The 22,239-nt window shown below is 52.4% G+C and overlaps 1 protein-coding gene across 4 annotated transcripts in view; it reads right to left on the bottom strand.

Annotated features, from left to right (window-relative positions):
- Window positions 1–512: 512 nt before the first annotated feature.
- Window positions 513–22,239, bottom strand: part of ZNF541 (zinc finger protein 541) — a 53,611-nt gene continuing 31,884 nt past the window's right edge. For all 4 annotated transcript variants that reach the window (XM_043435356.1, XM_043435358.1, XM_043435357.1 and 1 more), the window contains 15 exons: window positions 15,516–15,923; window positions 15,189–15,432; window positions 11,565–13,389; window positions 9,316–9,374; window positions 8,909–9,068; window positions 8,591–8,758; window positions 7,556–7,874; window positions 5,435–5,498; window positions 4,681–4,823; window positions 4,193–4,296; window positions 3,949–4,024; window positions 3,371–3,459; window positions 1,743–1,883; window positions 1,362–1,543; window positions 513–1,236 (listed from right to left, as the gene is read on the bottom strand). In XM_043435356.1, the coding sequence (XP_043291291.1) occupies window positions 1,068–1,236; window positions 1,362–1,543; window positions 1,743–1,883; window positions 3,371–3,459; window positions 3,949–4,024; window positions 4,193–4,296; window positions 4,681–4,823; window positions 5,435–5,498; window positions 7,556–7,874; window positions 8,591–8,758; window positions 8,909–9,068; window positions 9,316–9,374; window positions 11,565–13,389; window positions 15,189–15,432; window positions 15,516–15,822 (4,050 nt within the window). In that variant the 5' untranslated portion in view covers window positions 15,823–15,923 and the 3' untranslated portion in view covers window positions 513–1,067. The remainder of the gene's footprint in view (window positions 1,237–1,361; window positions 1,544–1,742; window positions 1,884–3,370; window positions 3,460–3,948; window positions 4,025–4,192; window positions 4,297–4,680; window positions 4,824–5,434; window positions 5,499–7,555; window positions 7,875–8,590; window positions 8,759–8,908; window positions 9,069–9,315; window positions 9,375–11,564; window positions 13,390–15,188; window positions 15,433–15,515; window positions 15,924–22,239) is intronic.

The following is a 22,239-nucleotide window of genomic DNA, read 5'->3' on the forward strand; positions in this document are numbered from 1 at the left end:
GGTTCTTGACTAGCGCCACCTGAGAATGTCCTAACGTCCCTGGGAAGCCCCGCTCAAGCTTTTCTCCCTCTAAGGAAGGGAAACAAGGCGGGCAGGGACGTGCTGTCTGCCCTGCGCCCCCTGAAGGTTGGGGTGCTGGTGGAGGAGGAGGGGGTCCTTGCTCCTGCCAGCACTGGTCACCGCTGGCAGACCTGAATTTCACAAGAGCTGCTCGCACCACTGCCACATGTCCTGAGAGCCTGAACCTACGCCTCTGAATAACCCCTCTGTTATTATGGCCAAAACCACATCCATGATCGATACCTAAACTGGCCTCTTTGCTGACTTATCACCGCTACCTTCCGCTCCTAAAATGTGAGCTCTGTGAGGGGAGGGCCCTGTCGCTCCATGTCCCCATGTCCCCACTGTATGGCCTGGGCACTGTCTGGCCTAACAACAGCAGGTGCTTAATAAACGCTGGCAGGGACTCCGCTTACTCGTCTCTGTGGTTCCTGGAGGGGCAGGGGCTCAAGCCTTCACGGGATCAACAAGCGAGGAAGCCAGAAAAGAGCTGCTTAAGAACCCAATTTAATAAGATTTACAAGTCGACACGTACAAAAAAAGAAAAACCAAACCTAACAATGTACAAGTCATGTCAAGACTAGTGGCGGAATCTAGAATGCAGAGAGACCCTTGGTGAGGGGCCCTGGCGTGGTGGAGATCTGATGGCAATTCCCACTGATTCTCTACATCTTGGCCTACTGAATAAACGTAACCAAAGGCGGAACTGGAGGCTAAGACTGAAGAGCTACCCAGATCTAACCTGTTCCCTCCCCAAGCCTTGCTGCTCCAGGAAGAGAGGAACTGAAAGAAGGGGAGAGACTATGAACCTAAGAGAATGGAGCTCCCGATACAGTGGCAGGGCCTTCACGGTGGTCAGATGACCGTGTGTCCCCTGCCTGCTCATGACCCAGTGCCCGCTGTGTCTGCAAGCTGGGCTGGCCCCTGGTGACAGGGACAGGTGAGGAAGGCAGAGGGACACCTTGGGGAGACTTGCTGCTTTGCCCCCGCTGCCACCCCGCCCTGAATCACCACTGCAGGGGCCCGATGTCAGCCCCCAGCTCCTCCTCCTCCTCCTCTTCCTCCTTCAGCTGGAAGGGCTTCACCGGCCACTTGACCCTGACGATGGGCTCCACGTGGTCCTGCAGCCGGTGCCGCTTCATGTGGGCATTTCGACTCTTGATCTTATCAAACACCCTGCAGAGGCACCCGAGGACATGGGGATCAGAGCAGGGGGAGGCGGGCAGTGGGAGGGGGGGACCCTGAGAGGATGGAGTGGGGCTGAGGGCGGGCGGTACAGGCGCCTCCAAGGAGCCCAGTACCTCTCACACTCCCGGCAGGGAAAGGCGCCCTGGCCCTCCACGCTCCCCGGTGCCTCGGGGCTCCGCTTGGGGCCAGTGCTCGGGCTGGAGTTGAGGATGGACTCCCTCCTGTAACTCTTGGTCTTGATCTTTAGTTCGGGGGTTGGACGGTGGCTGGGTCTCTCCCGAGGACTGCAAGTGACCTGCAGGAGTGGGCAGAGGTGACAAAATGGTGCTGAGCCACCCCTTCACCCTGCTAAGGGACCAGCATTGATCCAGAGCCCATGGGAATATCGCCCATGGGCAGCCCTTCCTGCCGGGAGCACCCCCACCCCGCGCGGATGGGCACCAGGCCTCCAGATCGGGCTGAACTCCAAGACCCCCTGCCCCGAGACCCCTTACCTTGGGTTCCGCCCTGTCTACTTCATCTGGCTCCCTCCTGACCCTCTTTTCTGGCCCTGGGGCTCGGCCACAGTCAAACTTGATCATTTTTTTCCAGATGTAATAATACTCGACACACTGGGCTACGGTCTTTGTCTGGATCTGATGGGGGGAGACAGAAGCTGGCTACGGACAGCGCCTCAGGAGCAGTAGTGAGTGTGCCTTGATGCCCTAAAGCCCCTCCCCTTCAGGGGGCCAGCTGCCACTTTTTGAAAGCCCTCCTGAGCTCTCTCCTGCTATGGCTTGTCGGGCCCCTTTGCTAAAGGGGCAGAGAATCACAGACTCCTTCCGAGGGGTGAGGGGCTCAGAGAGGAAACCACCAAAGCCCACACCAGCTAAGCTCTGTGTGCTCTGAGCAACACAGCCAGCCCAGGAACCCTTCCCTCCGGGGAGATGCACACGGAGGTACACATTTACTGTGACACCACGTGGAGCCACGTGTCTACTGACCAGGACTAATTAAAGCAGAGCACCCTTATGCAGTGGGTGCTTCATGGCCTCTGCGACAGCTGGGCAGGGCCCTCCAGTAAGTACTGAGGGATGAGGCCCACAAGAGGACACACAGTGGGATGTCCTTAGTGATCCAGTGGTTAAGAATCTGCCTGCCAATGCAGGGGATACAGGTTCGATCCCTGGTCTGGGAAAATTCCACATGCTGGGGAGCAACTAAGCCCTTGCACCCTAGAGCCCAAGCTCTACAATGAGAGAAACCCCTGTAATGAGAAGCCCATGCACAATAAGGAAGGCCCAGTGCAGCCCAAGATGAACAGCTTTTTAAAAGAGAAGAGGACACACAATGGAATACTCCTCAGCAATAAACTGATGAATTACTGGCACACACGACAGCGTGGATGAAGCTCAAAACCGTTACGCTGGATGTAAGAAGTCAGACAAAGCAGATCACATGCTGTGTGATTACTCAATTTCTATAAAACTCTAGAAAATGCAAACTAATTTACAGTGGCAGGAAGCAGACAGGAGCTGAGGGCAGGAAGGAGAGGTTACAAAGGTGCAGGAGGAACTTGTGACCCCATGGACTGTAGCCCGCCAGGCTCCTCTGGCCATGGGATTTCTCAGGTAAGTATGCTAGAGTGGTTGCCATTCCCTTCTCCAGGGGATTTTCCCAACCCAGGAATCGAACCCACGTTTCCTGTGTCTCCTGCACTGGCAGGCAGGTTCTCTGCCTGCTGAGCCACCAGGGCTAGGTACGTCAAAACATCAAATCTTATACTTCAATTATGTGCAGTTTGTGGACAAGTTTTTTTAAAAAGAGCAAAATAATCAGTGGGATATCAAAGAAATGATCTCATCATTTTTTGAAAAAGTCTACATATGTGTGTAAACTGTATGGACAATAAATGCCTGTCAGGTTACAGTCAGAAGTAGGACAGTGGGGTGGGGCCTAGAGGGCTTTATTTTGAACATGGGCTTCTTTTCTGTACTGTTTGGGGCTGTTCTCAGTGATGGCTTTTTAAAGTTGTTAGTCGTTCACAGCAGGAGCAGAGGGTCGCTCCGACAGGCCCCGCGGCTCTAGCCCCTTGGCAGGGTGAGGGAACCTCGTCTATGCCAGCCTGCCACGTGCACCTTACCGTCTTGTGTATCAAGTTAAAGTCCTTCTTGTGGGCACAGAATGCCTTCTTAAAGAGCCTCTTCTCCATGGGGGTCCAGATGTCTGAACCTAGCAAGAAACAGCCGGGGGGCATTTCCTCCTCTGGGACCACAGTCATGGCCCCTCCTTCTTCAGGCTGCCATGACCCGGCACCGATTACATGCCAGGATCTCTGCTAAGCCCCTTTCTTGCATGGTCTCCTACAATCCTCACAAAACCTTAGCAGGTAGGGGCTATTACCATCCCCACTTGACAGATGCCACAACTGAGGCATCCACTGGTTAAGTGACTCCCAGGCTGGAGTGCCTGCCCCCAGCCCTCCCTGGCACCCCCTTCCCGCCAGGCAGAGCCTAGGAGCGAATGAGTGGACAGAAGGTAGGAACCGGCTAGAGAACAGCGCCCATGGAGTCCCCCGGAGAGAGGACAGGCCCTCCTGGGAAGGCAGGTGAGACCCCAAGAGAACACCGCGAGGCACGTGCAGAGACTGCCGTGGAAACTGACTGGCCCTCAGGAGCCTCAGCCAGGCCCACACCACGCCAGCAGTCGCGCTCCCCTCACCTGTGTAGCGGTAGTTGGCGAGAGGGTGAGTTCGCGGCTTCTGGGGTCCTCTGAGTAAGAGGGTCTCCAGGGCAACCTGGAACAGAGGTGTGGGGGGCGACTCAGCGAGGGCACGGGAGGTGGAGGCCCACTTGCATCCTTTCATTCATTTGAAAACCCCTTGCAGCCTGCCCTAAAGCCATGCTCCCCCCAGGGCCACGCCAAGCCCGTCCACCCGCTCACCCACCCCACGCCTGCGCCTTACCTGGACATCACCCTGGGCTTCGTGCAGGCAGTGCAGCGCCAGCTCCAGGTTGGTGCCCCCGCCGGGCATCACGCTGGAGCAGGCCACGTTGCAGAGCTCTGTTACTGTTTCCAGGAGGGGACGGAGCAGAGACACAGAGGGTCAGTGACAGCCAGGGAGGAGGCCTCCCTGAGGGCACGGTAGGGTGGGAGAGGCTCCTTGTCACCACCTCCCTCCAGTAGAGGCCGGCTGAGGGCAGGGAGGGACCCGGAGGAAGGGCTGCCACCCTGCTCCTGGCACCTGCTCTGTGCAGCCTGCCGGCTACTGGGTGAGAGGGGAGGTGGGCCAGGGACCGCAGGCGGGAGCAGTACTGTGCTGAAGGCTGCCTCTGTGCCCCCCTCACCCCCCACCCCCGCACACTGCTTCTTGGTCAGGGTGGGAACTGGGAGGAGAAACTCCCTGGAGATAGAGCAGGGCCCCTGGGACCCTGGCCCCAAGGTCTCGGCCACCTCTGTCCTGCGTTTCCGGGTTGCTCATCACATCTCCCCACGGCTTCCAGACCAGAGAAGCGACGTGCTCGTCAGTCCCAGCCAGAGATCTGTTCTGGAGCTCTGGAATTTCAGCCTGAAACCGGCTTCCTATGTTGATGTGTCTGAAAAGAGGCCACACCCACAGGCGTACAAGACACAGGTAAGTGCGTGACCAAGATGGGAAGTAAAGCAGAGACACTCCATGAGCCCTGCTCTTGGGCCACGGCCCTGCTCTGTGGACGCCCTCTGCCATCTTTCAGACACACAGAGTGTCCGTTACCCCAACAGACACATGCAGGCATTCCAGAAACCTCCTGAGGGACACTCAATTTCTTCCTCCGATTTTATAGCCAGGTTTTTGGCCTCAGCCGTGTGGGGTCTAGGACAGGGGAGGTGTGTGCTGATACCTGGCCTGCTTCTATATCCAAGGTCCCCTTCATCTAGCTATAGTCCATGGCTCTGCACGAGTATCTCACTGTGCCATTGGCAGTTCTACCCAGAACCCCAGTGTTCTTGGCCTTCGGTCCTCAGGGAGCCAACTATGGTACGTCTGGACAGATGGAATGCTGGGGGACAGCTGGAGAAGCCCGGCATTTCTCTCCTGGAGGGGCTCAGCACTGAGACCTGGGTTCCCCGGGATGAAAGTGCCGACAGAGCCACACGGGAATGCGCAGAGGGTAAAAGCGTCCCCATTTTGGAAGGACCCTCAGGTTCTAAGTCTGTCCCAACTCACGGTTCAATGCTGATCTTGGTGTCGTCCTTCACCACACAGATGCCAAAAGAGTCATCCAGGGGATCTGGAAAACACGTAAAGAAGAGCCTCAAAAAGGCTGGCTACAACTGACCTGTGAGGCCCTTTCTGACTGCCTTTCTGGGGCAGCTAAAAGCAGGTTCTTTTAAGATTTCATGGTATAGACTCAATACTGTATATAAAATAGATAATCAACAAGGACCTACTGGACTTCCCTGGTGATCCAGTGGTTAAGAATCCGCCTTGCAATGCAGGGGACACGGGTTCGAGCCCTGATCTGGGAAGATCCCACATGCCACGTGCACCGCAACTGCCGAGTCAGCTTCTGAAGTGTGTGCACCCAGGGCCCGTGCTCCGCAACCAGAGAAGCCCCCGCAGTGAGAAGCCTGCGAACAGCTAGAGAGCAGACCCCGCTCGCCACTCAAGAAAGCCCGCACGCAGCAAGGAAGACCCAGCACAGTCCAAAAAACAAAACAAGAAAAAAAACATGGACCTACTGTATAGCACAGAGAACCATACTCAATGATCTGTAACAACCTCTATGGGAAAAGAATCTGAAAAAAAATAGATAAGTGAATAACTAACCACTTTTGCTGAACACCTGAAACACAATATTGTAAATAATTATACTCCAATAAAAAACACTATACTCCAATATAAAATAAAAAATTAGAAAAAAAAACCTGCATGGTATGGAATTATCTCAAAAATTAAAAGCAGAACTATCATGTGGTCCAGCAATCCCACTTCTGGGTATTCATCCAAAAGAACTGCAGTCAAAAAACAAAACAAAACAAAACAAAACAAAACAAAACAAAAAAAAAGAACTGCAGTCAAGATCTCAAAAAGACATCTGAACTCCCATGTCCACTCCAGCACTAGTCATGGTAGCCAAGATGTGGAAATAACCTCAATGTCCCCTGACGGGTAACTCCATAAAGGAAATGTGGGATGTACCTGCAATGGAGTACTGCTGCTAAGTCACTTCTGTCGTGTCCGACTCTGCGACCCCATCCCTGGGATTCTCCAGGCAAGAACACTGGAGTGGGTTGCCATTTCCTTCTCCAACGCATAAAAGTGAAAAGTGAAAGTGAAGTCGCTCAGTCACGTCCACCTCTTCGAGACCCCATGGACTGCAGCCCTCCAGGCTCCTCCGGCAATGGCGTACTATGCAGCCTTAAAAAAGGAAGCTCTGCGGTACGCAGCAGCACGATGAACCTTCATACAGTGCTCGTGGGAATGTAAAATGACCGTTCTGGAAACAGTCTGGCAGTTCCTTGAACAGTTAAACAGTTACTGTATCGACCAGCAATTCCACTCTGAGGCATACACCCAAGAGAAATCAGAACTTAGGTACAAGAAAAACTGATGATGAAGGATTCTTAATCAGCGCTCTTTGCAGTAGCCAAGGGACAAAAACAGCCCAAATGCTCATTAACTGATGAGTGGATAAATAAAAGGTCAACTGTCCAGACAATGCAGTATCATTCATCCATAAAAAGAATGAAGCCCTGATGCATACTACAACAGGGGTAAACCCTGCAAACATTACTCCAAGTGAATAAATCAGACACAAACTGTCATGTATCATAGGACACCAATTCTGTGAAATGTCTAGAGAAGGCAGACCCCTAGAGAGTAAATTGGTAGGTGAGTGGTGCCCAGGGCTGAGGAGCTGGGGGGCTGTGGGGCCTGTGTGTAACTGCTCGTGGGCACAGCACGTCTCCTGGGGAGAGGAACTTAGGGTCAGACTGTGTGATGGGTTCACAACCCTGTGGACATTCGCACAAACACTGCACACTTTAAACAGGTAGTCCCTGTGATCTGTGAATCACATCTCAGTAAAGCTGTTTGAAAATTACTCAAAAGACCGGGCAGAAGGGTGGCTAGATTAAATGGCCTCTGTTTTCTTTCTGCCTACAAAATTATAAGCACCTAGAAGGCTGCTGGTCCCGGATGGTCCTGGGATAGTTCTGAACAGCATCGGGACTGCCAGACCAACCCAGCCATAGGCCAGGGAGAACGGCTGGACCGCATGCTACCGGAGGGGTGGGTCTGGCCTGTCTCTCCCCGCCAGAGGGGGTGGGGATCAGCCTCACTCACTGAGCATGGTGCTGATGAGCCTGTCGGGGCTGGCCTGAGCGGACGTGGAACAGAGGGTGTTGAAATAGAGTCCCGAGCCCTCCCGGATGGGGCTGAGCATGGGCGGCGGCGTGTAGGGCGAGCACTGGAACAGCCCCTTCAGGAGGCGGTCCACCAGGAACACGGGGGAGCGCAGGCGGCTCTGGTGACACACCCCTGGGCCCGGCTGCCCGAACTTGGGGGGCAGAGGAGGGGCGAACAGTGCCTTGGGCTGGGGGCGCTTCTTCCGCTTTCGGTGCTGGCCATTCTCCTTGCTGCTTCTCTCATCCACGTCCTTCTCCTGTCCTTGGACAAGAAGAAGCTTCAGAACCCCGAGGGGTCACCTGAGGCCACCTGCCTCAAGCTCAGTCCTCAAGACGGCAGGAAAGCAGGACAGGTAGCGACCACAGAGACGTGTGCCTGGCCTGGCTGTGCCCACAGCCCTCAGCAGAGGAGGCCGGGCAGGGCCACCATGCCTGCGCCAGACCCCAGACCCTGAGCTGAGCGGTGTGCAAAGCTGGAGCCTTTTTGTGCATCCACACCCCGAAGGAGAGGCCCTCCCTCAAACCATTTTGGAAACTTGTTGATCGCTCACTCGACTCACTACACTCTCTTTCACCTCCATGCAATCTGCAACCCCCACCCCCCATCTTACTCCTTCTCATCTTCCAGACCTAAGCTCCAACACCCCCTCCTCAGGCTGGTCTCTGGTGCCCCGCTGGGGCTCCCACAGCTCCCTCTGCTCCCCTCCCAGCCCAGGCCAGCCCACTCCAGGCATCACTGTCTGGGGATGGGGGCTCTCCACTCCACTGGGCCGGGAGCCCCAGGAGAGAGGCTGCTGTGCTTGCTGCAGTGTCCCCAGCGCAGGGTCAGACACAGAGGAAGTCCAGTGGAGGGTGAATGAATGAATGGATTTGAAACTAAAGCTCTTCCAGAGTCAGGAGTCTGGGGCTTTTCTCACGGCTCCCACCGGCAGATGGAAAGTGGCGGGACGGAGGTGGACTGATCAGCACCCACCTTGCTGCCTGGGGGGCGGCTTGCTGGGGCCACAGGCACCGACACTGGGACCCCCAAAGCAGCTGCGGCTGGGTTGTCCAGGCACTTTCTGGCTCCCAGGGGACTCTGCCCATCCCCCTCTGGCCTTAGCACCTGCCTTGAGGGCTTGCAAAACTCCATGCCAAACACCTGCACACAGAGAAGAGACAGCCCTTTAAGGGAAACAGCAAGTTGGGAGCAAGGGCCCCTCCAGAGTAGCATCGCCCTGGCTCCCAGCTCCAGTCAGGCCCCCACCTCCCCCAGCTCCGGCGAGCTGAACGCAGCCTCATGCCCCTTCACCTGTGGATCCTGCTTCCCTCGAGGGGACGGCCACTGGTCGCTGTGGAAACACATGTGGCTGTTCAGCCCCTTCTCTGTATAGAACATCTGGCTGCAGTTCTTGCAGACGTAAGTGCTCCGCGGCTCTGCCCAGTCTGCGGGGCCCCTGCTGTGCTGGTGACTGTGGGGAGATGTGTCAGGAGGCAGGGAAGGGAGGATGGGGCTCCACCCCCAAGCCCTGATACACTGACAGCTCCAGGCGAACTGAAGGAACGGAGATGATGCCCCGATCCCCCACGGCCTGGTGCGTGCCCCTTCAGAGGGCAGCACCCACAGCTCGCTCCCCTGGGCCGGCAGGTCAAAGCCACCAGAGGACTCCCGGGGTGCTGAGCTCCCCTGGCGGGGCAGGGAGGGGCGCCTGCACTTACCAGCCACCGGCCACGTTCTCCTCCTTCATCGGGTGGGGGAGCCGGTAGATATTTCCACCCTGGAGATGAAAACACACCTGAGCCAGCAGATCAGAAATGTGGTGCAGGAGTGAAAGCTGTGAGGCGCTTAGGAGAAAACACGGGTGTCATTCTTGTGACCCTGGAGTAGGCCACGGTTTCTTGGGTGACTCCAAAACCAAAGACAGAGCAAATCAGCAAAACTTAAACCTTCTGTGCCTCAAAGGATACCATCAAGAAGTGAAACGTCACAGGTTTCGAAAACAAACTTACGGTGACCAAAGGGGAAAGGTGGGGAGAGGGGGTTTGGGATTAAGAGAAACACAGGACTAAATACAGAACAGGTAATCAACAAGGGCCTACTGTAGGGCACAGAGAACGCTGCTCAGGTTTCGGTAACAACCTACAAGGGGAAAGAGTCTGAAAAACAATGGGTATGTGCACACACGTATATCTGAATCACTTTGCAGTACACCTGAAACCAAGACAACACTGTAAATCAACTATAATATAAACTAAAATTGTTTTAAAAAGTTAAAAGACAGAATGGGAGAAAAAGAGTTGCAAATCATGTATCTGGTAAGGGTCTTGTATCTGTAATACATAAGGAATTCTCACAACTCAAGAGTAATAACACAAACCAACTTAAAAATGGGCAAAGTCTCTGAGTAGACACTTAACCAAAGAGGATGTATCAATAGCTAACAAGCACATGAAAAGATGCTCAAGACTGTTAGCCATCAGGGAAATGCAAATCAAACCATCACGAGGTATCGCTTCCCACCCACTATGGTGGCTGCATTAGAAGGAAACAAATGGACAATAACAAGTGTTGGTGAGAAGCTGGAGCCCTCAGACTCTGAGTGGGAAGGTAAAATGGTTTTTAGAAAAGTCTGGCAGTTTCTGAAACAGAGAGGATTACCCCATAAGCCAGCAATTCTGGTGTTATCTCCCAAGAGAAATGAAAACATATGTCCAAACAATAACAATAGCAAAGTTAACGGCAGCACCATCACAACGGCCAAGAAGTGAAAACAACCTAGACGTCCATCAGCTGATAAATGGACAAACAACATACGGTGTATTCATACAATGGACGATTACTGAGCAATACAAAGGAAAGAAGTTCTGACCCACGCTACAATACAGATGAACTCTGAAAACAACGTACTAAGTGGAAGAAGCAAATGACACGAAAGGCCACATAGTGTACGATTCCAATCACAGGAAGTGTCCGAGACAGGCACATCCATGGAGACAGGAGGTGGACTCATGACTGCCAGGGGCTGGGAGGGATGGAGAGACTGCGGTAGACAGCTAAGGGTATGGGGTGTCTTTTGGGGGTGATGCAAGGATTTAGGCAAAGAGCAGTGAAATACAAAAGTGCACAACCTTGTAAACATGCTAAAAAACCACTGGATGGTCCATTTTTAAATGGTGAATTAGGGACTTGCTAGTGGCCCAGTGGTTAAGACTGCACGCTTCCAATGCAGGGGGCACGGATTCAACCCCTGGTCAGGGAGCTAACATCCCACATGCCTCTTGGCCAAAATAAAATAGCCAAATATAAAACTGAAAACTCAATCTCAAAAAAAAAACAAAAACAAAAAACGGTGAGTGAGATAGCATGTAAATATTAAAGCTGCCAGAAAAAAAAAAAAAAGAGAGGATGAGATAGCTGTGGGCTGACAGGAAGGATGCTGGACCTCAGAGCCTCAGCAGGAAGCGCGGCCAAGCCCTCTATTCCCGGGACCTCGTGGGAGCCATGTGCGAGGACCTGAGCGCTCCAAGAGGGCAGAGCGGCGCGGGGCCAGCAGCGGGGGCCAAGTCAGACATGTGACCCATGACTCATGACCAGAAAAGACACGGCATTTCACACAGCAATGTCAAGGGCCGAGCAGCTCTACCTTTACATCCTCTGAAGACGTGAAGGAGGCAAATCCAAAAGGAAGCAAGAGGGAGAAAGAAAGCAGACAGAAAACGTGTCGTGAAGCAACGTGACACCAAGTCTCTCTCCCAACTCGAAAGCCCTGCTTTGTGTATGTGCGGTGGGGTGGGGGGGACGATGGGAGGGACCACCTCCTCTCTCAACCCTCCCTCCCCATCTCTACACTTGCATCTGAGGATTCGCTGAGGTTAAATAAGGCGCCTGAACAAGTTAGAAACCCAGAAACAGGTAATGACGAGACTCTGCCTCCTGTATGGTGAAGTCCGTGAGATGGCCCCAGTACCTGGATCCTGTTGAATATCGTCAGTTTGGACTTGGAGTCCCGGGAGGGATCTGCTGGAGGTCCGGCCGACGAGAAGGAGGCCATGGCCACCTGGCTTGGGGAAGCCGCACAGCACATATCCATTTTCACCTTCTCCTTCCGGAAGCCTGAAAAGCGCTGTGCTCTGGAGTTGCCGGAGAAGAGCCTGTAGCCTCCACCCCGGGAGCAGGCTGGGCCCTTTTCGGCTTTTGTGGCCCCGGAGGCTGTGCCATTTTCGGCTTGGGTCTGCTTCCCTGGGAGGTGGGCTCCGGATGGCTCGTCCCCTCCTAACTGGGTCTGACACAGGCCCCCGGGAGAGAAGATATCCCCCAGGTCCAAGGTCCCTTTTGAGGATCTCAACTGCTTGGCCAGAGAAGATATGTCTGGGTTCCCGGGAGGGTCCAGGGACGGTGCTGTGAGGGCTGGTGGAGCGGCAGCCACTTTTGGTCCACCCTTTGCATCCAAGCCCATGCTGCCAGGTGAGGCCTCCCTGGGGAAAGTGGATGTGTATTTTCTTCGGCGGGCTGGCGAGCCCTCTGGCTCAGGGTTCATGGGGCCAGCATGGAGGGAGTCAACAGTGGGCGTCAGAGATGGGGGCTGCTGTGGCCATGGCCCCTGCAGTGGCTTCAGGGGGACCTGTTTGCCATCAGGAGTGGGGAGCTGGGAGGAAGCGGTGGCCACCTGGGCATGGGAGAAGATCCGCTGGGACTTGGTGATCATCTGGAACACCTGCATCTGCTCGTGGCTCACCAGGGACTCCTGCGACTTCAGGAAGAGCTGCCGGAAGAGTGGGGTGGCATCCGACGAGAGGCTGCTGGGCTTTGAGCCAGGGTCCTGCGAGCCAGGGTCCCCGGGTTTTGGCCACCGGAAGGAGTCGCAGTCAAACTTGCTCTTCTTGGGAGCCCAGCAGTCATCATCCCCACTGGCACTGGCAAATCTGGGGTCCCCTGAGGCCTCCCCGGGAGCGTTCAGGAGCATGGGAGGGAAGGGCGGCACGTCCTCTGGGCCGGGCCCCAGGCCAGCCGAGGGCTCCCCGACTGGGGAGGTGCTGCTGAGCCCAGGGCCAGGCTCAGAGCCCTCCCGGGATGGCGGCTTATGGACGACAAACATACTGTTGTTCCCTTTGCTCTTGGGGCAGCCTGACAGGTTCTGGAGCCACTGGAAACTGTGGCTTGATGGCTGGGAACCAGTGGTGGGGACTGTCTGGCCACGGAACAGAGGCAGGCAGGAGGGCAGAGGGGCGCCCTCGGGCCAGCCCTCCAGGGAGGATGAGAGCTGGAGTGGCTCGAGCTCAGCTGGGTCGGGGCCGCTGCTCTCCGCCGCCCGCGAGTGGATGGCCGTGAACACGTCAGCGGCGGGCTCCTTCAGTGGGGGCCTCGGCTCCTCGAGAACATCAGGGCCCAGGGTCCCCGGGGCGCTGGCTGGGCCGCAGCAGGAGGACCCCGAGGAGGACGGGCAGGGGCAGGCCATGCTCCTCCCCTCGCCGCCGTCTGCAGGCCCAGCCGGCCCCGGGGACGGGATCTTGTGGTGGACGATGCTGTTGACAAGGCAGCGCAGGAGGTCTCGGTTGGGCAGGAGGGGCCCGGGGGACCTCAGGCCGGACGGTGCGGGCTGGCCCGCCGCCTCGTGCGTGTGGGGCGAGTCCCCGCAGGCCTCCTCCTCTGGGGGCACCTCCTTGAGGATGCACAGGCCGTGCTGGACCTCGTAGTGCCGGCGAAGCGAGCGGTAGTCACAGTAGCTCTTGCTGCAGCCCTGCTCGATGCACACGAAGGGCTTGGTCTTCTGGTGGGTGAGCATGTGTCCGGTCCTGGAAGCACACAAGGACGGGGTCATGGGGGGGTCTTGGGGCGGGTCACCTGTCTCAGGAACCCAAGCACGTCCCCAGGGGCCAGCAGGGCAGAAAATGGGCTCAGACCCCACGAGGAAAGACCCCCCACTAAGGTCAAAGTCATCTGGAACAGGGGCTCTTTCCCTCACCCTTAAGCAAACCCCTAATGAGAGAAAAAATCATGGGAGCCAAGTCAAGAGTTCTCCAAAGCAACACCAGTCTCCAGAGTTGCTCCCTGGGGACTTGGGCTCAGCTGGCAAGTGAGTTTTGAAAAAACACTGTTTACTTCTTGGATGTTCATAGTAGCAAAGTGAAAAGCCACAGAGTAGATAAAGCGAACCTGTTTAACTTTCCGTGTCTCTCCCAAGTTATTTACCCACCGAATCACTTTTTTTTAAAAAGCCCCTCTTAGCATCCCTGAGAACCAGAGTTCGGAGAATGCACGCGAGGAAGTGTTAACTTGGGGGTGCTCCTTCTTTGAACAAAGGAGTCTCTGCCTTCCCACAGGATCCCTCTAGAGAACTACATGTGACCCCCATTGCAAAACAAAAAGAAAAAAATTACAGATGCCCAATCAGTAAAGACTCTGTAGAAAACAGCCAAATTTGCCTATAATTTCTGCAAATATGAATGAATACAAATGTCTTATATTTATATCACACTTGTATCTACATTATTATAAAAATAAGCAAATAAAAAGAAGCAAATGGGTACATCACCCTCTGGGTTCCCAGCAGCCCTACTCTGGATGGTTCTAATAGATGTGGCACAACAAATAAAAAAATTCTCCCCCCAAAGATGGACCCTTAGCTTCCATCTGAGGGAAGCAGCAGAGAAGGGATCAAGCGACCCACTTTCCAGCCCTAAGTATTGCTATCCTGACATGGGCAAATTACTTCCTACCCCTGGCGGGGGTGCCGGGAGGGGGCACAGAATGAAAGCGGGATTCGCTGATGCTCTGTGAAGGCTGTGCTCCTCAGTTGCTCAGTCGTATCTGACTCTTTGTGACCCTGTGGACTGTAGCCCACCAGGCTCTTCTGTCCAGAGGACTTTCCCAGCAAGAATACTGGAGTGGGTAGCCATTCCCTCCTCCAGAGGATCTTCCCGACCCAGGGACTGAGCCCACGTCTCTTGCATTGGCAGGTGGATTCTTTACCACTGTCTCTCCTGGCAAGCCTGGGCATGCTATCAAAAGGTGAAGGATCATCCTTCCCACTTACAAGTCTTTCCGTTTGAAAGTCTGTCTTTCCTTCCTCAGTAGCAAGAAAACCTAATCATTTCTAAGACATGAAGAACAAAGGGAATTCTGCTCTTACACTGGGTTTGCTTTTTAAAATCAAGAATTAAGAAAAAAAAAAAAAGGGAGAGTGAACATTCCAGGCATTTCATAGCCTCTCACAGCCTCTTATCCCAACACATACCCCTCACGGAGCACAGATCCGTTCTCTTCAGGCACCTGCTCCACATCTTTCTGCACAGAGTTAGCCCAATTCCCTCCAGGACAAAATTGCCCCTGGGGTGTGTCTTTAAACCACAGGGGTCCCGTCTGCCAATCACAGCGGCACTCTCCTCCCTGGAGTGGATTTGGGGGCTGGGGCCGTGTGGGCCTGGCCCCCGGAACCCTGGCAGCTCAAGGAGACTAGTCTGCGTTTGAGCACAGCTTGCACACACCTGGGGACCTTTAACAGGGCGGGAGTGTGGGTTGATGGGAGGGGGTGCTAAAGACCCAGGCACGTCCCCAGCCCCTGAGCGGACGTGCTGACCCGGCCCCTACGCACAGGTGGTCCTGCCGCTTGAAGGCCTTGCTGCAGATCTTGCACACGTGCTTCCTCTCCTGGCTGTGCGTCAGGTAGTGCTTGCTCAGGGAGCTGGCGCTGCTGAACACCTTCCCGCAGAGGCTGCAGTCCAGGAGCATGTTCTGCGGGGAGCTGTGCTGCCGCTTGCCTTTCCGCGCACTCCCCGAGGTGGCCCGGCCTCCTTCATCCGCCTCTTTGGGCACCTTGAGGGCACCCAGCCCCAGGTCTAGATGGAGGAAGAAGGCACAGGTTCTAGACCTCCGGGGACCTCCACAGCCCACCAGGCCCGGGCCCCGGGCACAGCCTCACCTTGTAAGGAAGTCTGAGACTCAGGATCTACGTACTCCTCCAGCAGCTTCATGGAGTCACTGTCCTTCCCTGAGTACAGGGACAGTGTGTCCAGGTTGTCCTCCAGCACCTCGCTGGGCGCGTCAGGCGCCGGAAAGCTGGGGTCCAGCTCCAGACCTCTCAGACCGCCGTAGAGCAGGTCCCGCGTGCCAGACCCCAGGTCCCGGTTGAGGGCATCACTGCAGGTGAGCACCTGGCTCTCAGGGAACGAAGGGAGGTGCATCTCGGAGGGAAGGGCGCCCTCGTCCCCCAGGTTGTACTGGTCCATGGCTCTCCACCGCCAGGGCTCGGCCAAGAGCTACTCTCCAGACAAGCAGGGCTGTATGCGGAGTCAGGGAGGAGAGAGCAGGTCTTGATGGTGTCTAATTCCTGAAAACGAATGAGGAAGAATCAGAGTTACGAGAAGGCAACACGCATGGTGGACAGAGTGGACTTGGAATTCACACAGACGTGTATTGGGGTCTGTTCTCTGCCACTCAGCAGCCATGTGACCTTGGGCAGTCACTCAAGCACCATGAGCCCTAGTTTCCTCACCTGTAAATTCAGCATAAGAGTATCTCCATCGTGAGACTGCTGTAAGGAATAAACTAAAAAGGTTTTGGGGACATGGCGGACTGAACTGACCTCTTTCTCCAACTATAAACTCATGAGACACAAGACAATTTTTAACACAGAGCCAGGCTCAAGAGACAAGTAAGACCCTGGGTGCCAGCAACAATGAAGAAACCCAAAGCAAGAGGTGTGAGTTGGCCCATGAGTGGCCCCAAGGTGAAGTCAGTCTCCAATATGGGGCCCAGAGCTATCCTCCAATGTGGCGTCCACCAGTGAGTGAGTGACGCGTGGTGATGAAGCACTTGAAATGTGGCCCCAAACTGAGACCTGCTGTGAGTGTAATTTATATACTGGATTTGGAAGAATCAGTACCCAAATTAACTCATTTTCATATTGATTACACGTTGAAATGAAAGCATTTTGGATCTACTGGCTTAAATATGATATTAAAACTAATTCCAGCTACCTATTTTTATTTTCTAACATGGCTGTGAGATTGCTTTAAATTACATTATCTCGCGCATATTGTATTTCTATTACAGAACACCATCCTGGAGGCTGTAGCAAACAGATGGAAGAGCAAACAAGGCCTTGAGTTCACAGGGAAGAGCTGGGGCCCTGGAAGAGTCAAGCATTCACAGAAAAAATAAATAAATTAAAAGAAAAACCCTACACACAAGCCTAGAGAGGCATTCCAAGAACTAGTTAACAATAGGATGAGACACAACAAAACCTAGTAGAGAAAAGACGACACAAGGAGCAGGGGTGCTTTTAAAAACAAAGAAATGAAACTTCTAGAAATGCAAGGTTCTAACTCAGAACTCGCTCAGAGCAGACTGGAAATGGAGAAGGTGTTTGTCAACAACATTCAAGGCAAGGAACCAGTTACTGCAGCCAGGGTCAAAGAATATTCAACTGAGACTTACCACGGACACCACTCAGACGGGGAGAAAAGCTGGAGAGTGAGATGCTTTGGGGAAAAAAGGCTTCGAAAGACTTCTGCACTGGTGTGTGTGCTAAGTTACTTTAGCCGTGACTGACTCTTTGTGACCCGTAGACTGTGGCCTGCCAGGCTCCTCTGTCTGTGGCAGTCTCCTGGCAAGAATACTGGAGTGGGTTGCCATGTCCTCCTCCAGGGGATCTTCCCCACCCAGGGATCGAACCCACGTCTCCTGCAACTCCTGCATTGCAGGTGGATTCTTTACCGCTGAGCCACCAGGGAAGCCCTTCTGCACTGGTAGTTTCTTACAAAGCTAAACATAAACATGGTCTCACCATACTATCCAGCCATCCCATTCCTAGGTATCCATCCCAACGAGCCCAAAACTTACAGCATCTTTATTTGTGACTGCCCCAAACAGGAAGTAACCAAGATGTCTCTCAACAGGGGAGTGGATAAACTGTGGTTAGTCATATAATGGGATATCATCCACCAATAAAAAGCCAGGAGCAAGTAAGCTACAAAGACATGGAAGAAAGAAGCTTAAATGCGTATCGCTAAGTGAAAGAAGCCAGTCTGAGAAGACAGTAAGTTATATGATTCCAACTACATGATATTCTGGAAAAGGCAAAACTATAAAGAGACGTTAAAATGATCTATGGAAAAAAAATTTAAAAAAAATAACAAAATGCTCTATGGTGGCCAGGGTTCGGGGGTAGAAAAGAGAGATGAATAGATGAAGCACAGGAGGGATTTTCAGAGGAGTAAAGCCATTCTGTACGGTATTGCAACGGGAGATACACGACATCACATGTAAGTCAAAACCTACAGAGCTACAGAACACAAGGAGTGGGCCCTAAGGCAAACCATGGACTTCTGCTGATTTAAAAAAACAAAACCAAACCTCTTACCTATTCCATATTCCAGGGAATCTAGAAGGCTGCATGCCCAGGGCAGGCCAGTGCTCAGAAAAGGCCTGAGAAGGCTCTAGCTGTCACCTCTGGCTAACCTGGGCTCCGCGCAAGCCGGAAGTGACGGTGAAAGCAGAGTTGTGAAATGCCTGCTGAACATCAAAGGCCCGTCTCAACTCTCACTCAGAGCCCAACTGCAAAGACTGCGAGTTGTCTGAGGTGGGGTTGGTTTGGTTGTATTCCCTTTGGACAACTGAAGGGAATCTCTGTCAAATCTCTCAACTAACAGGAGAGAGACTTCACTGGCCACACACGACCAAAAATACAGTCTTTATAAAAACAGCCCAGAAAAGTCACTAAGCAATTACAACACTCAGTGTGCATCAGCGAAGCCTGGAATGGGGGATCTGATTACCAGAGTCACCACATTATAACGTTCAAAATGTCCAGCTTTTCAACAAAAAAATTAGGACACATGCCAACAAAGTATGGAGAAGGCCATCCATTGCCTATGAATGGCATCAAATAATATGCAGTCTTTTCTTCCCGGCTTCTTTCACTAAGCAGAGCATTTCTGAGTTTGATCCCCCCCCCCCCGCCGGGGCATGAATCATCACTTTATTCCCGTTTATGCATGAACACTATTCCACTGTCTGGATTTTCTCCATCCATTCACGTGTGGGTGGGTATTTGGGTTGTTCTGAGCTATCAAGAGTAATTCTGTCCATAGTGAGACATTTAATAAACACTCAATGACTCACTGATAACAAATGGAGTGGATCCTAGAAAAACTGGAGTTTGGGTCTAGTTTCCTAGGCCATAGGTGTCTGTTGTTTTTAAACTTTTCATGATGCAATGTAACAGAACAGTTGCACCCTCAACGTCTGAGTGTCCCACTATGCGTCCACCTGTGTGTCTGTGTAAGTAGCATACAGAGGGCCCTTGAATGAAGGCTCAGTGCAGGTCAGAAATCCTGTACCAGAACTCAGGGACCCAAGTGAGTCTCAGAATTCAGAATCTGGGGTGGGGGAGGTTAGAAAGGTAAACCAATGCATATGCCACATGGTGAGCAAACCCCTGGGGGGTACCTTGACCACTCCAGCTTCCCCTGTAGCTCAGTTGGTAAAGAATCTGCCTGCTATACAGGAGACCCGGGTTCGATCCCTGGGTCGGGAAGACCCCCTGGAGAAGGAAATGGCAACCCACTCCAGTATTCGTGCCTGGAGAATCCCGTGGACAGAGGAGCCTGGTGGGCTACAGTCAATGGGGTCACAAGAGCCAGTTTGACTTAGCGACTAAGTTACCACCACCACACCCTGACCACTCAGAGTAAATGAAATAAAGACAGCAAAGAGCAATGTGTGAGTTCAGGTATGGCCACCAAATGAGGCTGCAGCCACCTCAGCATTCTCAGAGCTTTTGGGAATTCTAAATTGCAGACAAGAGAATGTGGATTACAGAGGTTTATATTCCAGGACAAAGGGGATTTCTCTGCCAGTTCCAAAGTTGCTTCTGCAGGGCTGCTATAAAGTGTTCGCAGCACTCCAAGGGGAAAAAAACCCATTGCTTTCACCTCTCATCAATAAAAAATAAGCGAATAATATAAAACATTTATGTTTATGCTTTAGCATTATTTCAAAGAAACAGAAAGCAATATCTTACAAAGTCAAATTGTAAACATTTTCTCCTTGTTAGACATCACACTAAGTGCTCTATGTTTATGAATTCACTCTCCACAACATCCCGGAGGTTGGTTCTACTATTACTTCCCTTTTTTTTTCTCACTTCCATTTAACAGAGAGGAAAAGGGACTCTGAGCAAGTAACTCATTTGTCAAAAGTCACACACCTAACTGGGAGTTGAACCAGATCTTAAACCCAGATAAGAGCCTGTGTTCTTACCTACTACACAATACTGATTCCCTGTAAGTTAAACTATAGATGGCACTGCACCAATTATACTAGAAAACACAAAAGGTGCAGGATGCAGGCGGGGCGGGAGACAGGCTACACCTCTGATTTCCCCAATGTCCAGTCACCTGCCTTCCAACATATTGGTACAGTCCATGTAACAAACTCGGCTGGTTGCAACCTTGAGCAGGCATGCCAGAAGTCCAAAGGCCATGCTTTGATATCTACATCCTTTTCCAGAGAGTAAAGCAAACCCCTACTCAACCAATATTGAACTTGCTCTTGTTCTGTCAACAGATAATTCAATTCAACAAGTTTTAGCACTTGCTAGGCAGAGAGCTCCCTCCTAGGCCCTGTAGGGTAGCGTGTCTTGTCCCTTGGAGACATTCCCAAACGTCCAACTACTCTTTCCAAGAGTTCTGTTATTTTGTGCTTTCGTTTTGAGAACAATCTAAAAGAACATCTGTGTATGTGGATTACTGGATTACTACTTTATCACCTAGGGCGTGTGCAAGTGTGTGCTCAGTCATGTCCGACTCTGCGACCCCATGGACTTAAGCCTGCCAGGCTCCTCTGTCCATGGGATTTCCCAGGCAAGAATACTGGAGTGGGTTGCCATTTCCTTCTCCAGGGGATCTTCCCGATCCAGGGATGGAACCTGCATCTCCTGCACTGACAGATGGATTCTTTATCACTGCACCACTTGGGAAGCCCCTGATCACCCATCCTACTAGCATTTGGTTTCAACGCCCCAGGGTAGGTTTATAATTGCACTAATACCAGTAATGCCCGATGGGACAACTTTAATTGCTGCAGGCTAATGAGAAGAGTACAGAGGTGGATCTGGCTCATGATAATTCTTTTGGTCTCAACTAAAGCCAACAGACGTAATGGTACAAGTGGAGGTTTTGCTGCTGTTGCATCTGAGAAAAGGGATAGGCGATCTGAGACAAACCCAAAAGGGCCTGGTGGTAGTCTGCAAAAGTCTTTGTCTCAAGGAAGCAGTTAAGTTTTGGCGAAATAGCATCTCTCTCGTTAAATTAACATTTGTAATATGAGTTACATTAGTTTGGTTGCTTTGTTTGTATTTAATTTGCAAGCTGACTCTGGCTCTACAGTGGCACAAGAGCTGCAAGCTTTAGAAACTTGTACACTTTATCATCACTTAAGCTTTGTTCATTAGTTTAAAAAAAAACAATTTAAAACACAGGGGATCCAAAGCAATTTTAATTTTTGCCTTTTAAAAAGGCCCACCATTCCATGACTGGTTGGGGTAAGAAGACAAAGGGAGTCTCCTGTGAAATGCTACAACCTCTGGGGAAGGTAACTCACTATAAGATTCTAGACTGCAGCCGTAAATCCACAACTAACTAGGTAAATAACATCCACAGCAGCTCTGTTTGGCGGGGAGGGAGGGAACAATCTGAATATCTACCTGTCTACAAAGATGTTTAATTTAGTCCACAGTCAATCTCATCATTTTTCAGTTAGTTATCAGGTTGAAAAATCTGTTGGAGTGAAATGAAATGAGAGTGAATGGAGAGTGAAAATGAAATATGAAATGTGCTGGTGCTCAGTACTGTCTGACTCCACGGCCCCACGGACTGTAGCCCACCAGGCTCCTCTGTCCATGGAATTTCCCCCAGGCAAGAATACTGGAGTGGGTTGCCATTTCCTTCTCCAGGGGATCTTCCTGATCCAGGGATTGAACCTGCATCACTTGCGTCTCCTGCACTGACAGGCGGTTTCTTCACTTCTGCTTCTTTGGGGCAGATAATCATGGTCTGAAAGAACTTTCTGTGCCGGTGGCAATGTTCTAAATCTGCACTGTCCTGTGACAAGCACTGGGCACATGTAGCTAACAAGCAGCTAGAAATGTAGCTGGTGCAACTGACAGATTAGTTCTTTGTTGTTTAATTTTAATTAAGTTAGCTACAAGCGGCTAGTGGCTGTCGCATGGGACACTGCATTAAGAAAATGTTTTCCAACTTCTACCTAAAAACCGGGGGGAGGGGGGGGAAATCTGATGCTCTGTCAACACTGAGTCTACAAAGCAACAACTGGCTGGAGCTGAGAAACCACAGCTGCCTTTCTTTATCTATTTATTTTCTATTTTTTGGCAATGCCGTGCAGCATATGAGATATTAGTTTCCCCGATCAGGGGTTGAACCCATGCCCCCTGCAGTGGGAGCGCGGTCTTAAGCACTGGACCACCAGGGAAGTCCTCACAGCTGCCTTTAGACACAGTGCACGCGCCAGTTTGCAGAGTCCCCGCCACTCCCTAGTTGCTCACAGCCTCCTACCCTACTCATTTACCTGCCTGCCCGGCTCCTCTAAAGAGGGCCTGGCAAGACATCTGTATTTTTTTTTTT

The sequence above is a fragment of the Cervus canadensis genome, chromosome 18 (genome assembly GCF_019320065.1).
Source record: "Cervus canadensis isolate Bull #8, Minnesota chromosome 18, ASM1932006v1, whole genome shotgun sequence".
Lineage (NCBI taxonomy): Eukaryota > Metazoa > Chordata > Mammalia > Artiodactyla > Cervidae > Cervus > Cervus canadensis.